The 22,131-nt window shown below is 33.8% G+C and overlaps 1 protein-coding gene across 11 annotated transcripts in view; it reads left to right on the forward strand.

Annotated features, from left to right (window-relative positions):
• Positions 1–22,131, forward strand: part of heph (polypyrimidine tract-binding protein 1 heph) — a 386,050-nt gene that overhangs the window by 317,750 nt on the left and 46,169 nt on the right. For 7 of the 11 annotated variants that reach the window (XM_077429072.1, XM_077429073.1, XM_077429082.1 and 4 more), the window contains 3 exons: positions 6,021–6,167; positions 11,466–11,612; positions 20,485–20,722. In XM_077429072.1, the coding sequence (XP_077285198.1) occupies positions 6,021–6,167; positions 11,466–11,612; positions 20,485–20,722 (532 nt within the window). Of the gene's footprint in view, positions 1–6,020; positions 6,168–11,465; positions 11,613–15,533; positions 15,621–20,484; positions 20,723–22,131 lie in introns of all 11 variants that reach the window. The other 4 variants (XM_077429078.1, XM_077429075.1, XM_077429074.1 and 1 more) reach the window with 2 other exon arrangements.

Here is a 22,131-nt window from a genome sequence, read left to right on the forward strand (position 1 = left end):
ACTGTATTCTATAACACATTTCACAAATAAATGGCCTAACCATATGTTTAATGCTTTAAATTAAAAGCATACATAGCCTTTGGATATATCATCTGATGAATTGTCTGATTTTCTCTGACATATATTTTACGGTTTTATTTAAATATAACATCAGTATTATAACATGAAGCCTCTATAATAATAACATGAAACCTCTATAAGCAAATTTAAGGGTAATCCCATTTGTTTCATTTCTTTTACATGCGACATATCGAATATTCTACCCGTGACAAGACCTTGTATTAGAAATATTTTTCCTCGAAAGTCTTTTTAATATACATAAATATATTTTGAGATATTATTTGATACGCCCTTATATCATATTATGTATATATAATACATAAGTCTTGTACATGGTTTGGAAACATGTAAATATTTTTTTTAGGGAAAGGTCAATCAGGTTTTTGTAATGTTACGTTCCATATACCTTATGTACATTTGTAAATGTGTAATTTCCAAATGAAAAAAAAAATGCCAATAAGACTTTTTGTACTCATTTGAAAAGCCAGTTAGCAAATGTTATTCGTTTCGTTCAAAACAAAACAAGATCATTAAGGGCGGGCTTACGGTCCGGAAATGGGGCCATATTATTATTTGCGAGTAATGACAGTGGAACACAGGTGAACCATAATATGTACAGGCACACATACACACAGAAACCGTCATTTTGAACCCTTGATACTTTACCGCCATTACGTTTTTCGCGAACGAACGAGCGGAAGACAATTTGCGCGACGGTAACTCGGCATCACTCCAGCGAATCGTCATCGAATCGTTCACTTACCGTATTTTATAGGCCGATCGGCATCGAGTGGGTTGGGTAGTAGAAGCCTTTGTCTTTTATTTTCTCCTATTTTCTCTCTTTCTGTACCTATTAAAACCTCGGATTGAATCGTTCATTCGATTCACATGCTCGAGAGTCGCGTCGCCTCTTCCAAACGAACACAAAGATTTCTTTGTTGTTTTCTATACCGAAGAACATGTATTATACGAATTTTTCCATCTCAGTCATTTTTTCAACTGAAACGATACCTGTTATTTACTTTATATTTATTTATATTTTACAATTTCCCAATAGTGACATTGCAGATAAGCCCCAGCTCGTCACTATGGCTAATTTATTACAAGACATTGAAAACTAAAGAGACATCTAAATACGTAATTATTACATACATACACATGTAAATCAAAACCTGACATCTATGGTCAGATATTACAATCATCGTATGAATACGATTAATAACATTTTTCATGTAACAATACGAATTTTTACATTCGATAAACAACCACAGAGACTTCTATGGTGAGAAATCTGGCGAAACATGAGGTATAACAATAACTCAAGGTTTGCAACAAAAAATTGGGAAATCTCACGGTTGAAGTTTCTTCGTATACATATTAACCAGCAGCGTCGTCTAGTGGTGAGTATTGAATTATTTCATGCTTGATGTCAAGGGTTCGATTCCCACTAAGAGTATCGTTGTTAGCAAGACCTTGATTTGTCGAGGTCGATCGTTTCTTGTCAGAATTTGCCAATTTTTCTTATTTTCATTGAAACGGTTTCTGTAAAATTAGCATCTCCTTTCCTATCTCTGTTGCGAAGTCAATAATTGCGAATCTCAAGTTATTCTTCGTCTTGAAGTTCGCCGATTGTATGATAAAACGCTGCAAAAAATGTCTCCATAGATAGATAGTCTATTTGGATGATGTTTGTATGAATTCGCATCGTATAAATGCTTGTATTGACGTATTCGATAAATAGATGCAATTTTTGACCATAGATGTCGTATATATGTAAAGTAAAAATATATAATAATAATTATGTATCTATGTATATATATATAATCTAGAGTTTCTTGATCCGTATTAGTACACTCGTCGGTTTGGAGCGTGTACATATTCGATTGAATAAATAAAATAAAATAAAATATCATACTTGCTTTCGTAGGATTTATAAATACATACATATATACATATGTATACTCATTATATTCCATAAATAAATATTATTGATAAGGTCATGGGTTGGACACATCCGAATATTTTTGGTGGCATTGAAACAAAATCGTGCCTGCAGTATATCGCTTGTTTGTATAATATTTATAGCATCGACGTAGAAGCGAGAATTAATTGGCAAAGTTAGATGACGAGTAGGACCCTTGAATTGCTAAACTTTTACTAGGCTAAAGTGCCTTAGTGCATTACGGCCGCAACAGCTGCCACAGTCTTTAACAGTTGGTTCGACGATCGCCCTCTTTGACCCCTGTTTTGAATTTTCCCTCATTCAATTGTAAAATTAATAACCACCCACACAAAGATCGACTCGCCTTCATTTCCATATCCTATTGAGCGCAATCGTACACACACACAAGTGCCAATCGTTCGGATGCAGTAGTTAAATTTTCATCGCGTTGCAATTTCCCGTGACATTTTCAATTACATAGCACGACCGGTAGTGGGTTTCCCTTGATCGAACTTTAAAATCCCATTTGCCGGCCCTCGGCGGCTATGTCACTGCTCTGACCCTCTCGTATTCCACTTCTATTGCTTTTCACTAGAGGAAAAGCTTGCGGGAAAATTCATTATTTTCTCGTAATGAGCGTCCCACTCCCTTATCGTGGCGCTCGATTACACCAATCTCCGTTTCGAATATACGTTGATAACTATTTTTAACAAAGCTCTCCTCATCCGGGTCTTCTGCCATTGTGCTCGGCGTCGCTCGAATGGAAAAGATACCCTCATTGCCTTTTCTATTCATTACCGGAATAGACCCGAAGCCGCTAAAGCTAATACGTACTAAACTCGCAGTACTGCTTCGTTCTTAGAAAATCCACGGTAATAAAATATTTTTCTTGAAATAATTTCGCTTTGGAGAGCTTTATAAACGTACCTGTTCGATACACTTACATAGTATAAAAGAAAATTCGCATTGTCGGTGGTGGTTTAAGGTTCAAAAGTATTTTTGAATTATCCTTGTGTGTGCATGAAAGTGTACATATAAGGCTTTCATTGTTGCCTTGCACCGTCCATTATTATATTATGCCGAACACAAAGGGTTTAATTTTATTTCTTCGCATTGTCATCTCTGCCAAGAGACAGGTGGATGATGCAGGTCCTCTCATTCTTCTCCTCTATCCACATCTTTGGGACGACCCTTTGTGCTTTCGGATGCATTTTCATTTTTACTTTGTCCTTGCACGATGTATGTATGCTATAAAATGTAATCCATTTCGATTGATCCTTACCATATGGATATTTAAAGAAAATTTTTGATATTTATCATTTTCCAAGTAAGTCTTTTGGACTCTCTACTTTTCGATCTTGCAAGAATTACACGGTGAGAGACTTTAGAGATGAGATGATAAGTTTTCAGACTCATTCATCTTACGAAATATACACAGACTAACATGTGATACTACAAAATTAGACACACTGAGTAATTACTACATTATGTTTATAAAATAGTAGTAAAATACCATATGAACGTGATTCGTAGTTTAAAATGAGAATGGTTATATCTTTAACAACTTGAAAATTTTTGTGAAGTTTTAGATAATTGATGATAATTTACAATTAGAAAGCATGACAAAGTCATAAATCTTATAAATTTAATTAGTCTTACGTATTTGTTGATGAAAGCTTTATAGAAAATTTTATAGGATATGGAAGAAGTATTTTTTAATGCAATTTACAAATAATTGCACCTATGTATAAAAAGTTTGATATACTATTTTTAATTATTTTTAGCGATATAAAAAAATGAAAAATAGTCAGTGATTATTTTTAGCGATATAAAAAAATGAAAACTAGTCAGTGATTTTTAATTTATATGTATTTAAATACAAATCAGTCAAAATCTTGATGTACGATTTTCTTCACAATGAAAAATATTTGTCTTTAAATATATTAAGTAAAAAGTAGATTGTGATAATTTCATCAATCAGTACTGGAAAAACCAACAAAATTTTCAAATCAAATAAAATAAATAAATCAATACAAATTTTCCGAGTACGTTTAATTTTGTGATTTATTCGTCTCTCCACTTACTTTTCGAGACAAATGAGTCTGAAAACTTATCATCTCATCTCGGAATTCTTACCGTGCTCTAACAACAATGAGAAATGGTTAATAGTGGTCCTTTTAGTCGACGCCTTCGTAATAAAGGGACGCCAGACAGTGATAAAATCGAGTGTGGCGTGCACTTACTTGTTGCACACCGTGTAGCAAACTGCTCTCCTACTGCTGCCGGAACCCGGAATTCCGGCATTTTCCGGATTAGGGGTGGAATCTAAGGCGCACGACATGCATTAGCCTCGCACTCCCCTCACGTATCCGATCGTATCTTACCACTCTTAACCGTTAAAATTGAATTACACTTTTTTTTGTATTTCTTCAACACTATTAATTCGTCCGGGTCACGCGAAGAGGTTTTATTATTATATACGTCTTCGCAATAACGAGCGAAACTCCCTAAACTTTTAATGTTCTCACTTTATTCCCCTTGAACTATCCCACTTATAAATAAACGATCGAGTTTTAGAGTGCGGCGGGCGATAAATCCGTACCGATGGGGTTTCCCGGTTTGTCGAAGTTTAACTAATGATTTGCGAAACGCTAAAGTCTCCTTTTATCCGGTTTGCGAATTTTCCCTTTTCTTTGGCCAACGCTCGCGAGATTGGGTCTTATCCGAAAATCGGTTTATCGGTGAACTACCACTATAGGGACCAGATTGAAAGATTTGCTCACGAATACAACAAATCCTACCCTGTCTCAGTATAAAAAGCTCACCTTCTTCTTATTTACACTAGTATTTTATATTTATTATAATATTACTTTTACTTATTTGTTGTACGAGGCGATATCTTGAAAATGAATAGTCATTGACAGTAAATATTCACTAGCTAAATAATATATCATTTTGGCACAAAATCGTTTTTTTCATTACTTTTCCTTAACATAGTCCTTAAAATTTGTTGAATTTCCCCAAGGATGTTTCCTTCCAAATAATGGATAGTCTAATTAGATAGGAGTTTCATTGTACATAAATTCAAAAAATGGTAGATTTTATCCCATGATGTTTAATTTTCGATAGAATAATAACGTCTTAAACTTGGACATTGAACGCCAAGATGCTTCTAGCCACGTGGCTAGAAGAATGGGTGAAATTAAGTACTAGAATGGTACCTAAAAAAATGGAAAAAGATAAAAAGAACACCGCGTGGAAGATGGGTAGACAAAATTAGGAAAATGTGTGGGGTGAAATGGATGAGAGTTTCACAAAACAGAGACGAGTAGAAGCGTGTTAGATAGGCTTTCATCCAGCAGTGGATGATGAGTGACTATACATGACGAAGTTGATGATGAAGAATAACATCTAAATGATATTATCTTCAAACTACGAATGTTGTGGCACAATGCTAATTTTATCTAGTGTATATTTACTTCTTTATTCTAATCGTCGAATTCAATTTATCGTTCTAATCGTTGTATTACTTATTGTCATTTTTGTGTAATTTAAAAAATGCAAGATTTAAATATTGTGAATCTTTGTATTGACTGTATGGTGCATTGTTGGAATCAAAAGCTGGTTTATGGAATGAGCTTTTGCGGTTGCAATGCATCTGTGTACGTTCGTTACAATTTCCTCGAAAGCCTTCCGGCCTCTCGGCTCCATTACGTCCTCATTTTCGCGGTTGAAATGAGGCTGAGATTGTGAACGTGCCTTTACTTTTGAATTTCCCCGTACAGCGTCACACACCCACGGGAAAATTGTTGTAGCATTTTCCCTAATTCTTCATTATTGCGCTCCGTGTAATTTTCCACGTATCTCACACTCGCTACGGGGCCGAGTCTCTCGTCTCGAAATTAATCCAATTTTTGCTCTAACGTGTAATATACATACATACATACATATTCATTTGCTTGCTTCAATGGTATACTTTTTTCACCGTGCTTATTCTTATTAATGTTTTTGTTTTCAGGTGAAGCTGGAGCCGAACGTTGGGAAACCCTCGCGGGTTATCCATATAAGAAACATTCCAAATGAAACCAGCGAAGCTGAAATTATACAGTTGGGCATACCCTTTGGACGAGTCACAAACGTTCTTGTCCTCAAAGGAAAAAATCAGGTTTGTAATATAATATTTCATACTACATCGTGATCATTTTTTTATTTTAAATTACGTAATATGTATAGCTTATATTTCGATTTATGAAGAATATTAAATTAATCATACAAAACAGCGTACATTTCGTTCAACTTTAACAAAAACAGGGTGGATTAAATTTGTGAATTAATCACTAAAACTTTTGCCATTCTTAACTACATGACAACCTCCATTCCAATCTACTTAATTTGTACAAAAATTATCTGATTTCACTTCAAACATTTTTCTTCAATGCCAACTCCATATACCTTTTTGCTTTTTTCTACAGCTTTTTGGGTACCATTTGAGAACTTCCTTTATCTATTTGCCGGCCATTTAAATTTTACACTTGCAAAAGCTTTCAAATACATCGTAATATTAGATTTAAAAACCGATTTCATTATTAAAAAATCATTTCAATACTATGTACCTATACATACATAGGTGTATCATTTGTACAATTTATTATATTATTCGATATTATATTAGAATGTAGCCATATCTATTTTTTCACAATAATTTTCATATTGAATCTACATCTCATTTCATTTAATGCATTTAATGCAATCTTTATCGTTTTACTTTTCGATATAAATTCATTCAAATCTAATAAGATTTTAATGAATTAAAAATTATACGGAATATAAATAATATGTATACATATGTAATACATTTTGTCAACCAATGGCATACCTTAATATGTATGATTTTACCGGCTCGTCCCAGTTATGAAATATTCACACGATTGTTAAATCAATATCGACCGTTCGTCCCCCTGTGCAGTCATGTCATGGGTGACCCAAACGTCAAGCTGTCGCGACCGGAAACTCATAAATAAATAAATATCAAGTGTTTCCATTGACTTCTCATTCCATTTTGTTCCACAGACTGGATAAAAGCTCTCGCCTTTATGGCGATATGAATTTCCTATTACTTCGACCTCCTGCATTTTATATCACCATATACTTATTACACACATTATAAACTCTAGCTTATTAAGTCGGATTGTAGTTTTTATTTATAATACACTAATTGAATCGGGCGGTTGAAATTTGGGAATAAATATGTAATTATACCTTATCAAAAAAATTATATGTACATAATAATATATACATTATATATACATACATATTATTTTTGAATTCAACGCATTGAATTCAGATATTTTATTCATACACAAATGTACATATGTACATATTTCAATTCACTTTCATGTGCATATGTATATGGATGTACTTACATATATAATACGATCGTAAGCTACCCAGTTTATCGTATCGGAATGCGTCATGAATGAATTGGAATATTCGAGCGGATGAATCAATTCGAAGATTGGATCGTAACAGTGAAAACTTTTCACGCTGTCCACCCTTTTGTGACCCATCCCTCTCATATTGCCCTCCCCCTGCCGCCTTATGAATAGTAAATTAAATCAGATTTGCCGCCGGCTCTTAATTACATCAGCTGTAGGGGGGTATTATTTCTCGGGCAGACGCTTTTGATTAGACCAATAACTTTCGACTTTATCGAATTAATCGATTTACATAAAACTTTCTCTCCCCCCCTACCCCCCCACCCAATTTCCTTCCTTGTTCTGGGCCGTTTTCATTCGCAAAACGTAAATTGTCGAATCAGCCTCCTTTTTATCGCAACCTTCACCCTCTATCGCGTTCGTTTACCCTTATTAACGCTGGTGGTCCAGTGTGCTTATTACCCCTTCTTTCTTAGATGCAAAAAAAAAGTAATTTACCCTTGCTTTTACCCCTATCAAAGATTAAAACGTCTCATTATTAAATCGTCATATTATTTTGCTGTACAAAATTAATCAGCTTAATTTGTTAATTATGATTTAATTTACACTGAAATATTATCGATGCTTAAATTAAAAAAAAAATGAAAATTGTAATTCATTGTATAAAATTGAGTTTAAATAATAAATTTCGTGATATTTTTTATATCCATAATATAATAAATATACAGGGTTTTTGGTAGCTAAATGCAAAGCCTTAAAGGGTTGATATCTCATATAATTTAGAACATTTTGAACCATACATACCTCAGTCCAAAGTCTTACGGATTTTTTTTACTTCAGCTATCAACCCTTTAAGGCTTTCCTACCAAATACCCTGTATATTAAACAATGAGGCAATATATTTTTTTTTCTATTCTATAGACGGATTAGGTGTATGTATAGGTATATGTATATAGAATATAAAAAAAAACCTACTTTCTATAGACAAGGTCTCCAAACTTTCTAAGATTGCACTTATTTCGGACAGTCTAGGACTTCACACATACCATTAATGGTTTTGTAGATTCTCACGATTTGAGGTTTGTGTTTGGAGGTCTCTTCTGCCAGACCTTATCAATTTCCAATGTTAGTTCTGTATGTTGAATCTCCAGTTTCGTTGCAAAATCGCACACAGCAGCCGTTCTTTCGGGGATTTTTGGCCATTTCGTTTTATCTTCGACCCTTTCTTGGCCGCAAAACATTTGTAAAAACAAATCTGCGTTAATCACGGCGCCATTAGGGGCTGCAGGCTACGTTGTCCGGGGTTGGGCAGCTCCCCCAAATGGAATTACAAGAGCCTTTGTGCCCGCGCCTCCATTATTTACCTTTGAACCGGGCACACGGCTGCGGGTCAAAACTGACCCTAAAATAACCCCAAGTGTTTATTCAGCCGTTGAACGACTAAAAACAGCGAATGCTCCGAATCGAAAGCATTCTAATTTCATCTTTGACCAGGTGAACACACCCCGTCTTATCCCGCTTGTGATAATATTTATCACTTTTAAATTTTAAAAACCCCTCCTCCGTCCCTTTTTCACCTTACAGTTATTCAAAAAGTCTAAAACTATTAACACATAGAAACCCTGTTACATAAATAGTAAGTATCTCTTAACTTCATTGCCATTACAAGTATTACATATATATGTATATTAATTAATTTATGATACAATTTTTATTAAATATGAGATTTAATTTTTCAAGGTGTGAATCGGTGGGGTATCACATGGAGTTGAATTTGATAATTAAATAGGTTATTCCAAAGTTGAAACCAATTTAAATACTTTTTTTCGGCCTCGAAAGTTAATTTCACCTGATTTGATCGAAATTGTTGAATCGGTTTTCGATATTAAATTGACAAACATGAAGGAATTTCTCGTTAAATCGGAGAATGAATACATAAAAGTATAATATTCCTGTCTACTATATGATATTTTGCAATACGCCAGGTATTCGAAAAGCTTCAGGTAACTTTGAAAATTTAATTTGAACATTTTCTTGCGTTGTTATTTTCGATTATTTGCCTGCAAAATCCTTTACTGCTGTGAACGTTTCCGTTACATTTAAGTGATTTTCGCATATTTGAAATTTTTCAAGCTACCCCGGCGAACATTTTCCGGGCGGAAAAAATGTTAACACATTCGAAAAAGCTTGTAGATACTACCACCCAAATATCTTTATTTGTCTATCGTATTCCTATTGTTAAAAGCTTTTATTTTCATTTATTTATTAAAGTATTCGACAAGGAAAATATTATATAATAAATTTCCAGTATCACCGTTTAAGACTTGCGATGCTGAAATTTTTGTTGTGTTTTTATTTTGCCTGTCCAAGGCTAATTGCTCTCGCTACATGCTATCAACTAGCTTTATAGAATTTTCGCGATAAATTAAATGTCCATTTTTCGAGAATAAAGCTAACGCGTAAGCTTTAACGATTTTTCATTCGCTTGCACGGCCAAAGTGCTACCTCACCACACTTAACGATATCATACTCCGACAGGTTGATAATTAAAAGTTCCTTTGTATTATATACAAACACCATCATCATCATCATTTGCAGCCGTTCACCAACCACTGTAGAATGAAGCCATCACCAACACATTTACATACATTATTTAACATACAAACTCACTAGTGACCATTACACTATATTGGATACCATTCGAACATTTCTCTTGTCCATCTTTCGTTTGATATTTTGGTCTTTATTCGTTATACATTTCAACTACTATGATTATACCTTTTTTATACCAAACAAACTGCATTAGATTCTTCTGCGTATTTGCACATTCAATGCCAAAATTTCACACCCATGCCGAGAAAACAGCGATTTTTATTATATTTTTGTTTTTAATTTATACCTAACAGATAACCCCAATGCGCCTTCCTGGCCAGAAACATTTTACATTCGATACAAGTATTATTAGTATTATACAAAGTAAATACATATCAATTAACATCTATTGGTGAAAACTCGAGATTTGCGACAGAATGGGTAAGGTTGCCAATTTGTTGGAACCATTTTAATAAAAATTGGCAAACTCTGATAGGAAACGATAAACCTGAGTCACATATCTAATCTGTATCTACTTGTCTAATACAAATTCATATCAAAATCCAAATCCTATGAGTCACAAATCCGACCAACAGAAACCAGTGGGATTTGAATACGTGAACACTTTTTTTAAAGCATTATATGATAACATCAAAAAATCATTCACCAAAGGCATCGAATTCGTTAATCTCTTGATGTATTTAATCTTCAGTTATAATGTTTTACCCATCGTATAATTCATCCACCAATTATGTAGTTCGGTGGTTTTTATTGCTTTGTTATAAAAGCTAGAGAATCTTGGACACCATTCGAGCAATTAAATCTGTCACCCGTTCATTTGGCTACACGTTTTTGTCTCTTAATGCATTTAGTTTGAATTTAACCGGTCTTTCATTCTGCATCCATGCATGTATTTCGCTTTCTGTCTCTGCTTTTAATACCGAGCGTAAAACGTTCCAGAAAATAAAAATGTATTAACTCTACGCTCTCTTGGGGTATGGAACTTTAAATAAAAATTTGTTTCAAGTAATTTTGAACTGACATACCGTGTATTTTTATTCCCCCGTTAACACAATTTGGGGTCTGGCAGTCCCTCCCTCTCGTACATACAACCGTTGACCGTCGGATCCTTTGTTTTTGCTTTTTAGCGTATGCGTTTATGCCCACCGCTGTTTCCTTTTACACTGCTTTTTTCGTTGCGAGTTTATTTCCGTTATTTTTTTACCTTTTTTACTTTTTTTTTTTTTTTGCTAATACCCTTGTAGCGCTAACACGGGTCCCAAAGTGCGCGCTAAGCCCGTTGACACGTTTCTTTTACGGTGACACGTGAAGATCCACGTTTTAACTAACCCGGATTTGGCCCTTATTTTTATTTTATTTACTTAATCTTGTCGGTTTTTTAATGTGTATTTAAATTTTGATTTTGTTTTTTGCAGGCATTCTTAGAAATGGCCGACGAAACATCAGCAGTGGCTATGGTCACGTACTTCAGCGGTTGCATGGCACAACTTCGAGGACGTGCTGTATATGTACAGTTTTCCAATCATAGAGAACTCAAAACAGACCAGACGCACAGTAATGCGGTAAGCACTAACTAACTAAAATTTTAATCTTTAAGCGTTTATGGCAACGCTACCATTCAAAAACATGACCCAATCATCGATAGATTTTCATTAAAATAAATATTTGTATGTAATTTTTTTCGTAATGTAATGTAATTTAATGTAATTTATAGAAGCTATAAAGCTTCAGCTTCTGGGCTCTTTTTCTAAACCTTGCAAGTTGTGGCTAGTAGCTGTAATCGGAATTTATGGTTGAAAATTTGATATCACAACTTCAAATGCCGATTACTTCCACATAATTTACATCAAATTTATATTATTATCATATCATATTCAATGTCCACTACCCTTGTCATACTTCTCGTGGGTGAGAAGTATATCAAGTGTAGTAGACATAGTAGATAGAGTAAAGAGATTAAAATGGCAATGAAGAATGAACGAAAGGTGGACAAAAGAAGTGCTTGAATAGTACCCGAGAGAATGCAAAAGGGTAAAAGGAAGACCGCAGGGAAGATGGGTAGATGAAATTAAAAAAATGTGTGGGGTGAGATGGATGAGAGTGGCGCAAAACAGAGATGAGTGGTAGCGTGTTGGAGAGGCCTTCATCCAGCAGTGGATGGTGAATGGCTGTAGATGATGATGATGATTCAATTTTCAACTTTTCGACGGTTGACATCTCGGAAAACACATACGTGTTTTTTTTTTTATAAATCGTTGTCATGATGAAAAGGCATTTAACGAATCATCCGTTTGGTGAACAGTCCTAGAGTTACTATTTCATATTTGAATTTATAAACATGTAGCTTGTTTAAAAAACGAAGTCTAAGAGCTTAAGCTTTGATATTAGAAATATTTTTTAAATACAATTTGAAAACAGTATTTTAATTTTGTATTTTGGTGAAAATCTTACCGAAGATTTGGTCAAGGCAGTGAATGGTACCGTCACCTTATATGTATAATATGTATGAACATTTTCGTCACGTAATTCATTTTATGCGACTTTTTCGACGATGAGATATATTATGTGTATATAAAAAAGCGATTCGATCGTATCTTTTCTTTGTGTATCATTCCGCACTTTCATCCCACTGAAAAATCGAGCGCGGAGCGTCTAAAAAGGAAGTGAAAGAAAAGAAAACGCGTTAATATTCAACGTCTTCGGATTGTGTGCTTAAAGTTCAATAGCACTCGCGCAGTAAACATCAAAGAGTTTTGTACTGAGCGGTGTGCACGTCATATGCTAATAATATAACCGAGGGCTTCTCTAGAAGTGTGCTTCGTTCGACGTGATTTTTTCAAATTAAAATTCGAAATCTGATATATTTGTGTGTGTATGTAAATCGCGACTGTAAATAAAACGTGCTGCGATTTCGAGTCAAAATGAAAATTATACCTACATATATAAGAGTGCTACTTTTGTGTATTTCGAAGGAAACGCGTGAGCCATCGGAGATGCGTATTCGTTCAAAATTGGGAAATAAATCGAAATCATTTGTATTATTTTTACTGATTCAATTTTCGTTTGAAGTTCGATAGCTGCCAGCCGACCGCGTAAAATATTTCATTTATTCCTTCATCCTTAAAAGCTCAATTGTGAATATAAGCTCATTGTGCGGTTCGGTTTGCTTTTAATGGAGCCCAAACAAATGGATGCGAAAGCTCTCTCCTTTGTACCCACATTACAATAATTGCCGGATCCACGCCGGTTCTCGTTCACAAAGAGGTACAATTATATTTAATACAACATATCGGGATGTTTTCCACCTCCTCTTTCCCCCATCTCCTTTCTCCACGAACCATTCGTCAATGCTCGTTGCATTCGAAATAGACGCAGAACCCTTTGCGAGCATTCCTGGCAACGAATTGCATTCCCCGCGTATAAATTAAAATAGCAAATAAGACTTTGAAGAATGCACATTACAACGAATCTGACGAGAGTTGCAATTAAAATCTACGTTCATATGTATGTATAAGTGCATATAATAGAAATAAAGCTCACCGAAAGTATTCCCACTATAATGTCTGTCTTCCCACTATAACTCAAAAGAAAGCGACCCTTATAATTTGGAAATAAAAGCATTACAAATCTGTTGACAGGCAAGTTGCTAGTCGATGAAAAGCAGACAAAAACTTGTCTGCAGACAAATCTCCAATTAAATGCTGACCTTTGCCGTCGTAATTTTCAATATCTTCCACCTTTGAGCTATATTATAAAAAAAATGCTCGTTATTTCCATTGTGCACCGGATCGATACAATATGTGAGTGTGCGATTTGTGATCGAAGTAGGGTTTTTCTCCCATGGTGTTTATATGGGGCGAGATTGGGGAGAGGGGTGGTTTAGTAAAGCTCCACGTCAAAAGAGCCCGTCCCTGGAAAATGGGGGGGCTTCGCTCAGGAGAGTGCAGACACACGTTAAGCCTACCTGGATATGTTTTCATAGGCGACAAAGCCTCTCCCAACCCAACCGAGAGCCAGTCGTTTGACACCTTTTGTTTGTTAAGCTTTGTCCACGTTGCGAGTGTGTGAAATGCATTTTCAAACTCGCCATCGTCGATACCAACTTCGTTAGCAGTCTGCTCTTTTCAATAGGAGACTTATCTTCCAGAAGGGATCTTCTTTGCGCTCTGCAATACTTCAAAGTACTCTTTCAATACTTTATTATATGAATAAGTCTGTAATAATACATACACTATTCGAAATATGAAAAGCGTGTTTTATAAAAGCGAACATAAAACGTGGAAATCTGTCTTGCTACATATATTGAGAATGGATTACAGATCAATTCAATAACTTTTTTTCTCGTGGGATTTGGCCGAAACGTGTGAATGAACTTTTATATATTTGAACGATGAAATTCTGTTTAAAAACCGCTTACAACTATTTATGCAAAATGACGGTTTTCAATTTAAAAGTCTGTGATTTATTTTGATCAAAAAAATTGTTAAAGACTTTTGTATACGTTGAGTTTGTACATTATATGGTAAATAGACAAAGTACTTTTTCAATCGAAGCAAATTTTTTTTTTAAAAAGGGTGTATAGAAAATTAAACTAAAATTAACATATTTGTATGTATCACATTATATATGTATGTAAGTTTCGAATTTGTATTAAGCTCTCATAAGGAATGAAAGAAATTAAAGAAATCTCTGGTATTTGTATGCAAACCATAATATATGAGAAAGTTTGAAAATGATTACTTACATTAGACTAAATGAAAGAAATATGTTGAACTTTCTTTGAATATTGTATGAATTATCACTTTGGAATCTATGTAAATACATACATATGTGCATAAGGAATGGAAGATTTTATTGAAACGTTCTTGTATGTACGTGTACGTGTACATATGTAGAATGATGGATGAATAAAGAAAGTTTTCCAATGCTTAGTAAAAATAGCTATCGATCTTTAGGAAAGTGTGCGAGTAGATTAAAATCTCACAAGGAATGCAAGTATTACATGTCCATATAAAAGATTTTTTTTAACTCTTGATGACGATGGTGATGATGATGATACATTCGCACGGGTTTCAATATTCGAATTGAATACACGAAAAAAAGCACGCATCAACTAAAAGAAATATCCTTTAGTTTTCAACCCCTTTCCTGGTCTTTCCCACCCTTTTTCCGAATCCCGGAAGACAACAGCTTTTGTCAGCGACGAATGTACGTACATACGTTGCATACCCCGTATCGTCTGCGAACTTTGATTATATCCGTTTCTTTTAAAAATAAAATTTTCCGCTTTTTTTATTACGTACTTGTTATTTCACGTCCATATTGAATTTTATCTTCATTTAAAAGGTCGTCTTAAACAACATTTGCGGTGTTCTTTTTTTTACGAGCGCGACTTTGAACGAGTGCAATTGACAATAAAATTTTACCGAGCGGCTGGCCCGTTTTATTTATTGATTTTAAACCGTTTTTTTCTTTTTTTTTAGCAGGGGGGTGGAGGGTGGACCAGGTGCGCCTTTAAATCGGATTATTACCACCCATCAAAAAATGTTATGGCTCCACTCAATATTGCGGTACGCACTTCTTGGAAATAATATAAATATACCCGAAATTCTCCCGCTTAGCAAATATTAAATTTTTTACAGCAATAAAGTCACCTTTATTGCTCTTGGATTGTGATTGTGCAAAAATGCGTCGGAGAATTTTCAAAACTCTCTTTGACTAGCATATATGTATGTATGTTTTCACGCTCTTGATGAAAAATGCCAGTCTGCTTATGTATTATCATATCATATGTATATGTATGTAGATATGTACATATGATGCATATTATATGACGACATCAAAACAAGCACAGAATAATCTTGATAGAATGGCGAAACGTTGTCAATCTGCGTGGTTAAAGTGCGACTTAGCGTGCGCACAATATGCAATCACGTCTAATGAAAACGCTCGCGGTTAACACAATAAAGGCCGGTCGAAAATAATAAACATTGTTTTTTGCCGGAGCTTGTGCTCTGTCGTCGGATTCTGGAGGTCTCCGTGGGGGGTAAGGACGCGGTATTTATCAAAGCACCCCGTTCTTCTGTGGAATATAATGAATTTCGCGGGAGTGCTCAGTTTATTCTGTTTTAATTAAATTGCCTTAATTATATGGAAGTGGGGGGGGGGGTTCGAAATTTGGCTCCTATGCGCGCCATTGTCGCATTCGCTCCAATCATATTATTTTGGCAGGCACTCCTTGAGGTGTCTGCGGCGGAATTAATACGACGCGACCCACCGTTTAATAACAGCTAAAAATTTAATTGAAAGCCTTATTATGTATGTATTTGGAATATAATGTTTGTATGCCTTTTGTATTATTATATAAAAGAAATTTATTTATTGGATTTTTTCGTCCATATAACAAACGTGTTAACAATCGTTTGATTTTGATAATGGTTAAAATCAATAAAAAAAATATAATACTAGTGGTTTTACCCGACTTTGCTCGGTATTTATAATATAAACCGCTTAAACATGACTAATCTAAACTAAAATTATTAAATTTATTTGAATAGTTTTATTTTATATAAATATATTTGAATACTCTTTTTTTTTATTAAATTGAATGTAACAAACAAACATATATACTAAGTCTCTTTCGAAATTATATGTATACCAGAATCCGACGCCTTCGCCCCCGGGGACTTCGAATCCTCTACATACATACATATTTAATGGACGGTAAAAAAATTGCTCTATCCTCTTTATATGTATGTACGTTGGAATAAAATTTATTTTCATTATATAAATAGTAATATTTTATGACTTTTGTACATATGTATAATACATATATGTACTCTCTAATGCCTAGGCACGTTTTTTCATACATACGTACAATATAATTTTAATGTAAATCATTATTTTTTATTAAAAGCTACTAATGAAGTACACGTATGAATATTTTCAACAAATATACATATTGACGCGTGTCGAAAATAATTATTCATAACTTGCCCTCTCTGTATTAATTAAAGTGTTGTATAGAGACGGCTCAAATCGGCAGTTTTCGCATACAGAGTGTGCTCAAATCGTTCACTGAGCCGCAAAATCGCAATTCTCGTGTCCAACGAGTGCGACCAGACGAACGTTTTGTGCACGTGCTCAAATTAATAAACTTAATTTATTTCGTTCCAATTTTCCGCACACACACGCACACGTGTTTTCTATTAGGTCTTTTATATTTTCGCCATTTTGGGTTGAACGCGGTTGCAATTCGCTTTATTTGTTTGAAGATTTTAAAATTTTACGGTGTGCGGTCGTTTGGCGAAATGGGATGTGTCGTCCTTTGGGGTCACAACATTTTTTTTTCACGTCCATTATTAATCCATTGAGCGTCGTATAATCTCGTATTCTATTTCGGCGAAACTAGATATCGCTACATGCTTTAATAAAATATTTTCAAACTGTCTAAGAATGGGATATTTACTATTCATGTCATAAATTATGTTCATGATACATCTTATATCTATTTTAATAGTTATTGATCTACTGATCGTATTCTATTTAACAATTTTAATTTCATTTTGTTGGTAATCCTAGTATTATATTATTCTAATATTAATGTACAGCATAATAGGAAAAAGAGCTCAAAAACCTATTAAGAAGGATATAAAGAAATATTATAACTCTTAATAGGCTCATTCTTTATAAAATAGATTCGATTCAGTAAATTTTTGAATAACAAACGATGAATCAATCATTGGAATATTACATTCAAAAATTTTTAAAGGAATAAATATAACGTGTATATTGAGACTTAAATTACAACTGTGTATAGTAAAAAAAATATACGAATATTCCTCAATTTGTCGAAATATTTCAAAGCCTCAAAGTACATGTCTCATATATTTTTTCTTTTATGAAATGCAAAATAAGCTGAAGAATTTTAAAAATAAATTCTCAATCTTTTAAGAGTTCGATTATTTGTTCAATTTTTCGTGGCTTATAAAAATAAGAAATAACCGTGCAAATAACCATTGAAATGCTTATTAAAATACATTTTTTTATTTATTAAAGTAAGGACCGCCCTAATGTACACATTCAAATCCCACCCCGACATGTCTTACCCGAATGTAATTGCTCTCAGAATTTCGAAGACGTCTTTCATTTTCCGGCTAGAGGAAAAGTGCCCTCGGGGACCTTTCCGGGAGAGCTTTAATTTCGCTCCGATGTTTAATTTTTCCTCTGCGAAATTCCCGCAGAACTTTCGTGCTTTTCAGTTCAAATCATTTATTTATTACACCACTCTCTGTGGAGACAAGGTCACTCGGGTACGGTGCATTCGATGCAAATTGCAGTCGTCCGACCGATCGATTGCACTATCCGAACGCGAAATCGGTCCCTGCAGACGGTAAACATCCTCCGACTTCCGTCTGTATTTTCCAAACCGGTTATTTGCATTTGACGTCAACCGACGACGGAAAAACTTGCAGTATAATGCATATGCAAGTATTCTGCATCGTAAACATCCGCGAGAGATAATACTCATACGAACCGTGCGCAGAGCCGCTTATCAAACTGTCGACGTTCAAACTTAACCTAAACTTTATTCTACTATCCCTAGTGTATTGTTCTATGTAATATGTATGTATCTATTTTATCAAAAGCTTAACTTTTATATATAGAACGATTGATCGTTCGTTTAAAAATACAGTAGAGTGACTTTAGTCGTATGAATGTCGTTTTAAAAGCAGTCAATCCTTCAAGTCAAATCTGTTCAACAAGAAAACGAAAATAGATATTATTTATTAATAAATATATTTATATTAGGAATCTTCTTATTTTTATATACATATAGTAAATTAAAAATCTTGATCAGAAATTAAAAAAACAGTTTGATTTGAAGATTTATCCTATTTAAATGTAGAACCGCATTGTTTAATTTAAAAAATAATGAAATCGACAAGCCTTAATTCGAGTCGTCGTTAAATTTATCACAAAATTATTTTCAATTTAAAATATATATGTACATGTCACAGTGAAATTATATTTACATTTTCAGGGTTGGTTTTATTAATTTAAGATTAGATTGTTAGGGTTGGTATTATTTAAGGTTTCGGATAGGTTACGATAAGTAAGGGTTGGCCTTATTCATTTAATATTGGGTTGTGAGGGTTACATTTATAACCGATATATAGAGTTAAACGTTGTAAATTCATTATTTGATACACTGATTGAATTGGTGAAAATATATTTTCACTTGAAATATGCTTTCACTGTAACATATACATATGTACGTATTCGAATTATTGATCTGTTAAATATTTAGGACTGTTTTCGAAATGTTCCATTTTCTTTAGATTCAATCTTAATCCATAAAGTAACTTATTTATATTAATTAAATGTGTCTTAAATGTTAAATGCACATTAGAATAGCCCTCAATTTTCTGAAAATAATTAAATTTTTTGGTAATTTTATGTGTACAAATCATCTCTACATATTAAAATTCATACGATCTTTTTTTTTAATCTTTAGTATCTATAGAAAATTTTTTAAAATTCTCATTTATATTCCGAACTTAATTGAGAGCGATTTATATATTTTTATTTTTAATTTATACCAGAAAGGCCTAACACGTAACCCCAATGCGCCTTCCTGGTCAGAAACACTGTACATTTGTTACAAGTATTAATCAATTCACATCCAAACAGATATTTATGGTCAAATTTGTAAATTTACAGTATTTTATACGAATCAGCGAAATTAGAGATCTCGAAACTCGAGATTTGCAAGAAAATGAATATATATAGTTACCAGTTTGTTGGAACCCTTTCAATGAAAATCAGATAAATGAGCAAACTCTGATAGAAAACGATTGACCTGGAGTCACAAATCCAAGGTCTGGCCAGCAGAAGCCAGTGGAATTTGAACCCGTGACTTTGTTCAAAGCATTATATGCTATAGAATATTCTGCTGGTTATATGTATTGTATTTCAATTATTTTTTAAAAATTTGCTTTAACTTTTTATATAATTTTAAATAGAAAGTAGACACTTGTAATTACCTACATACATATATGAAAATGCCAAAAAAAAAATATTTTCAGCAAAATAAAGACTACCTTAGCGTAAACTCAATCAAGATAATTGTACATTTAACCCGAGTGCCCCCTAAAGAGGTAATAGTATTTAAGACACGTGTCAAAACGTCGGAAAATTATGACACGAGTACCTGAACTTGTACCAAATGAAAGTCAGACGTTCTTGTACTTCTGTGACAATTTTATACCATTTCAATTAAAGAGTCGCGTTCTCGATTCAAACCGACCGCTCGACGAAGAATTATCGAATCGCTTCTTCCCCAATAACTCAATTTAACACCAGTAGCATAATTTGACATACTAATTGTTGCACTTACACCTTTCTTAATTCGTTTACTGCTATTTTTTGCAGTCGGCTTCTGCGCAGGCTGCACTTCAAGCCGCACAGTCTTTGGTGGCAGGAGGCGTAAATCCAGGCGCAGCCACAAATGGAGGCCTCACGACCGCCCCCGCGGACATCCAAGGCGGTCCAAACACGGTCTTACGTGTCATCGTCGAGCACATGGTATATCCCATTGTGCTCGAAGTACTGCACAACATCTTCCAGCGATACGGGAAGGTGCTCAAGATCGTCACCTTCACCAAAAACAGTAAGTATATTTTTTAAATGAAATTTTTTGATTAATGATGTTGATTAATTGGCTGTGAATCGTTGAAAAAAACACGACTCTGACTTCGACACTTCTCCACAATTCGACTTATTTAAAAATATAATCCCATTGGGTTCACTTTGGAATATATCCGTAGTACTAATATACATATAAGGCCGCATCTATATATGTATATAAAAATGTTTTGTGTGATAAAAATATCCTTGTAAAAAAAAGTTTGGAGAACTGGTGAATGTAACGTAAAAAAAACTAAGAATACATATGTATGTCCATTCATTTCGTGTGATGTAAAATTCGACAGGTTTTCAACGTATGCTACTCTTTCTCTGTACGTGATTGAATCATCAGATTCACGGAATTTTCAATACATTTTCTATTTTAAATGGCATCCGAACGGGACGCGTTAAATATAGCTTTTCCAAGCTTTTTCATTTGATTGGTGAAAATATATAAAATAATATTTGATTTAAAGAAATTAAACATTTTATTGATTGAAGTCCTCAATTGAATTATTTTTTAAGATGGGAATTGTGTTGAAACGTACTTTAGACTAACTCGATACAAAAAAGTCTTAGGAATGGTTTATGACTAGCAAAATATTCATTGCTTAGTACTGTATATGTATGTATAGTGGGCATTAATATTTTTACCCAACATATTAGCATATTTTACATTTATCTGCTGAATTATTCATTGATATATATGTATATATTTATTTATTTTATTTAAAATACACGGGGAAGGCGTCAAATCCGATAGACCCACGGGATTTGACTTCATATAAATAATTAAATAAAAACAAAAATATCCATAACAATAATAAGATAAAACGATAAAAACATCAATCTGTCTAGGGGTGCCATACCCTCGGGCTGGGCCTAAATACATCCAAAGGTTTTAAAAGAAAACAAAAAAAACCTTGATTACCTAGAGTAAAAGTACTACTTCCGGTTGAGGTAAAAGTATTTAAAAAAATATAAAGGTATAAAATTTATAATTTCTATTTACATGTAAAGAAAATTCAGTCTGATTCGGTTAGTGGTTTGAGAGACGATTGAATTCAAAAACTTAAAAAAAGAGGACACCTATAAAGGGAGGTACCATTTCCGGTCAACGTACATCGTATGGATTAGAATTTCAGTAACCGATACTAAGTTTCAGTTCGATAGGACTAACGGTGTTCAAAAAATCCCCAAAATTCACAGACACACACACATTTTTTCTAGATTATGAAAACGTGATCAGTGATCGATTCTGAGTTCGAATCAGTCAAAATCTCCAGTTTGAATTTTCGAATGATCGCAAACTTCATCTATTTTTACTACGTACATACATAGATAAAGTAAAAAGAGATAATACCAAACGATAAAAAAGAATAAAAATAAAAA

The sequence above is a fragment of the Arctopsyche grandis genome, chromosome 4, assembly GCF_051622035.1.
Source record: "Arctopsyche grandis isolate Sample6627 chromosome 4, ASM5162203v2, whole genome shotgun sequence".
Lineage (NCBI taxonomy): Eukaryota > Metazoa > Arthropoda > Insecta > Trichoptera > Hydropsychidae > Arctopsyche > Arctopsyche grandis.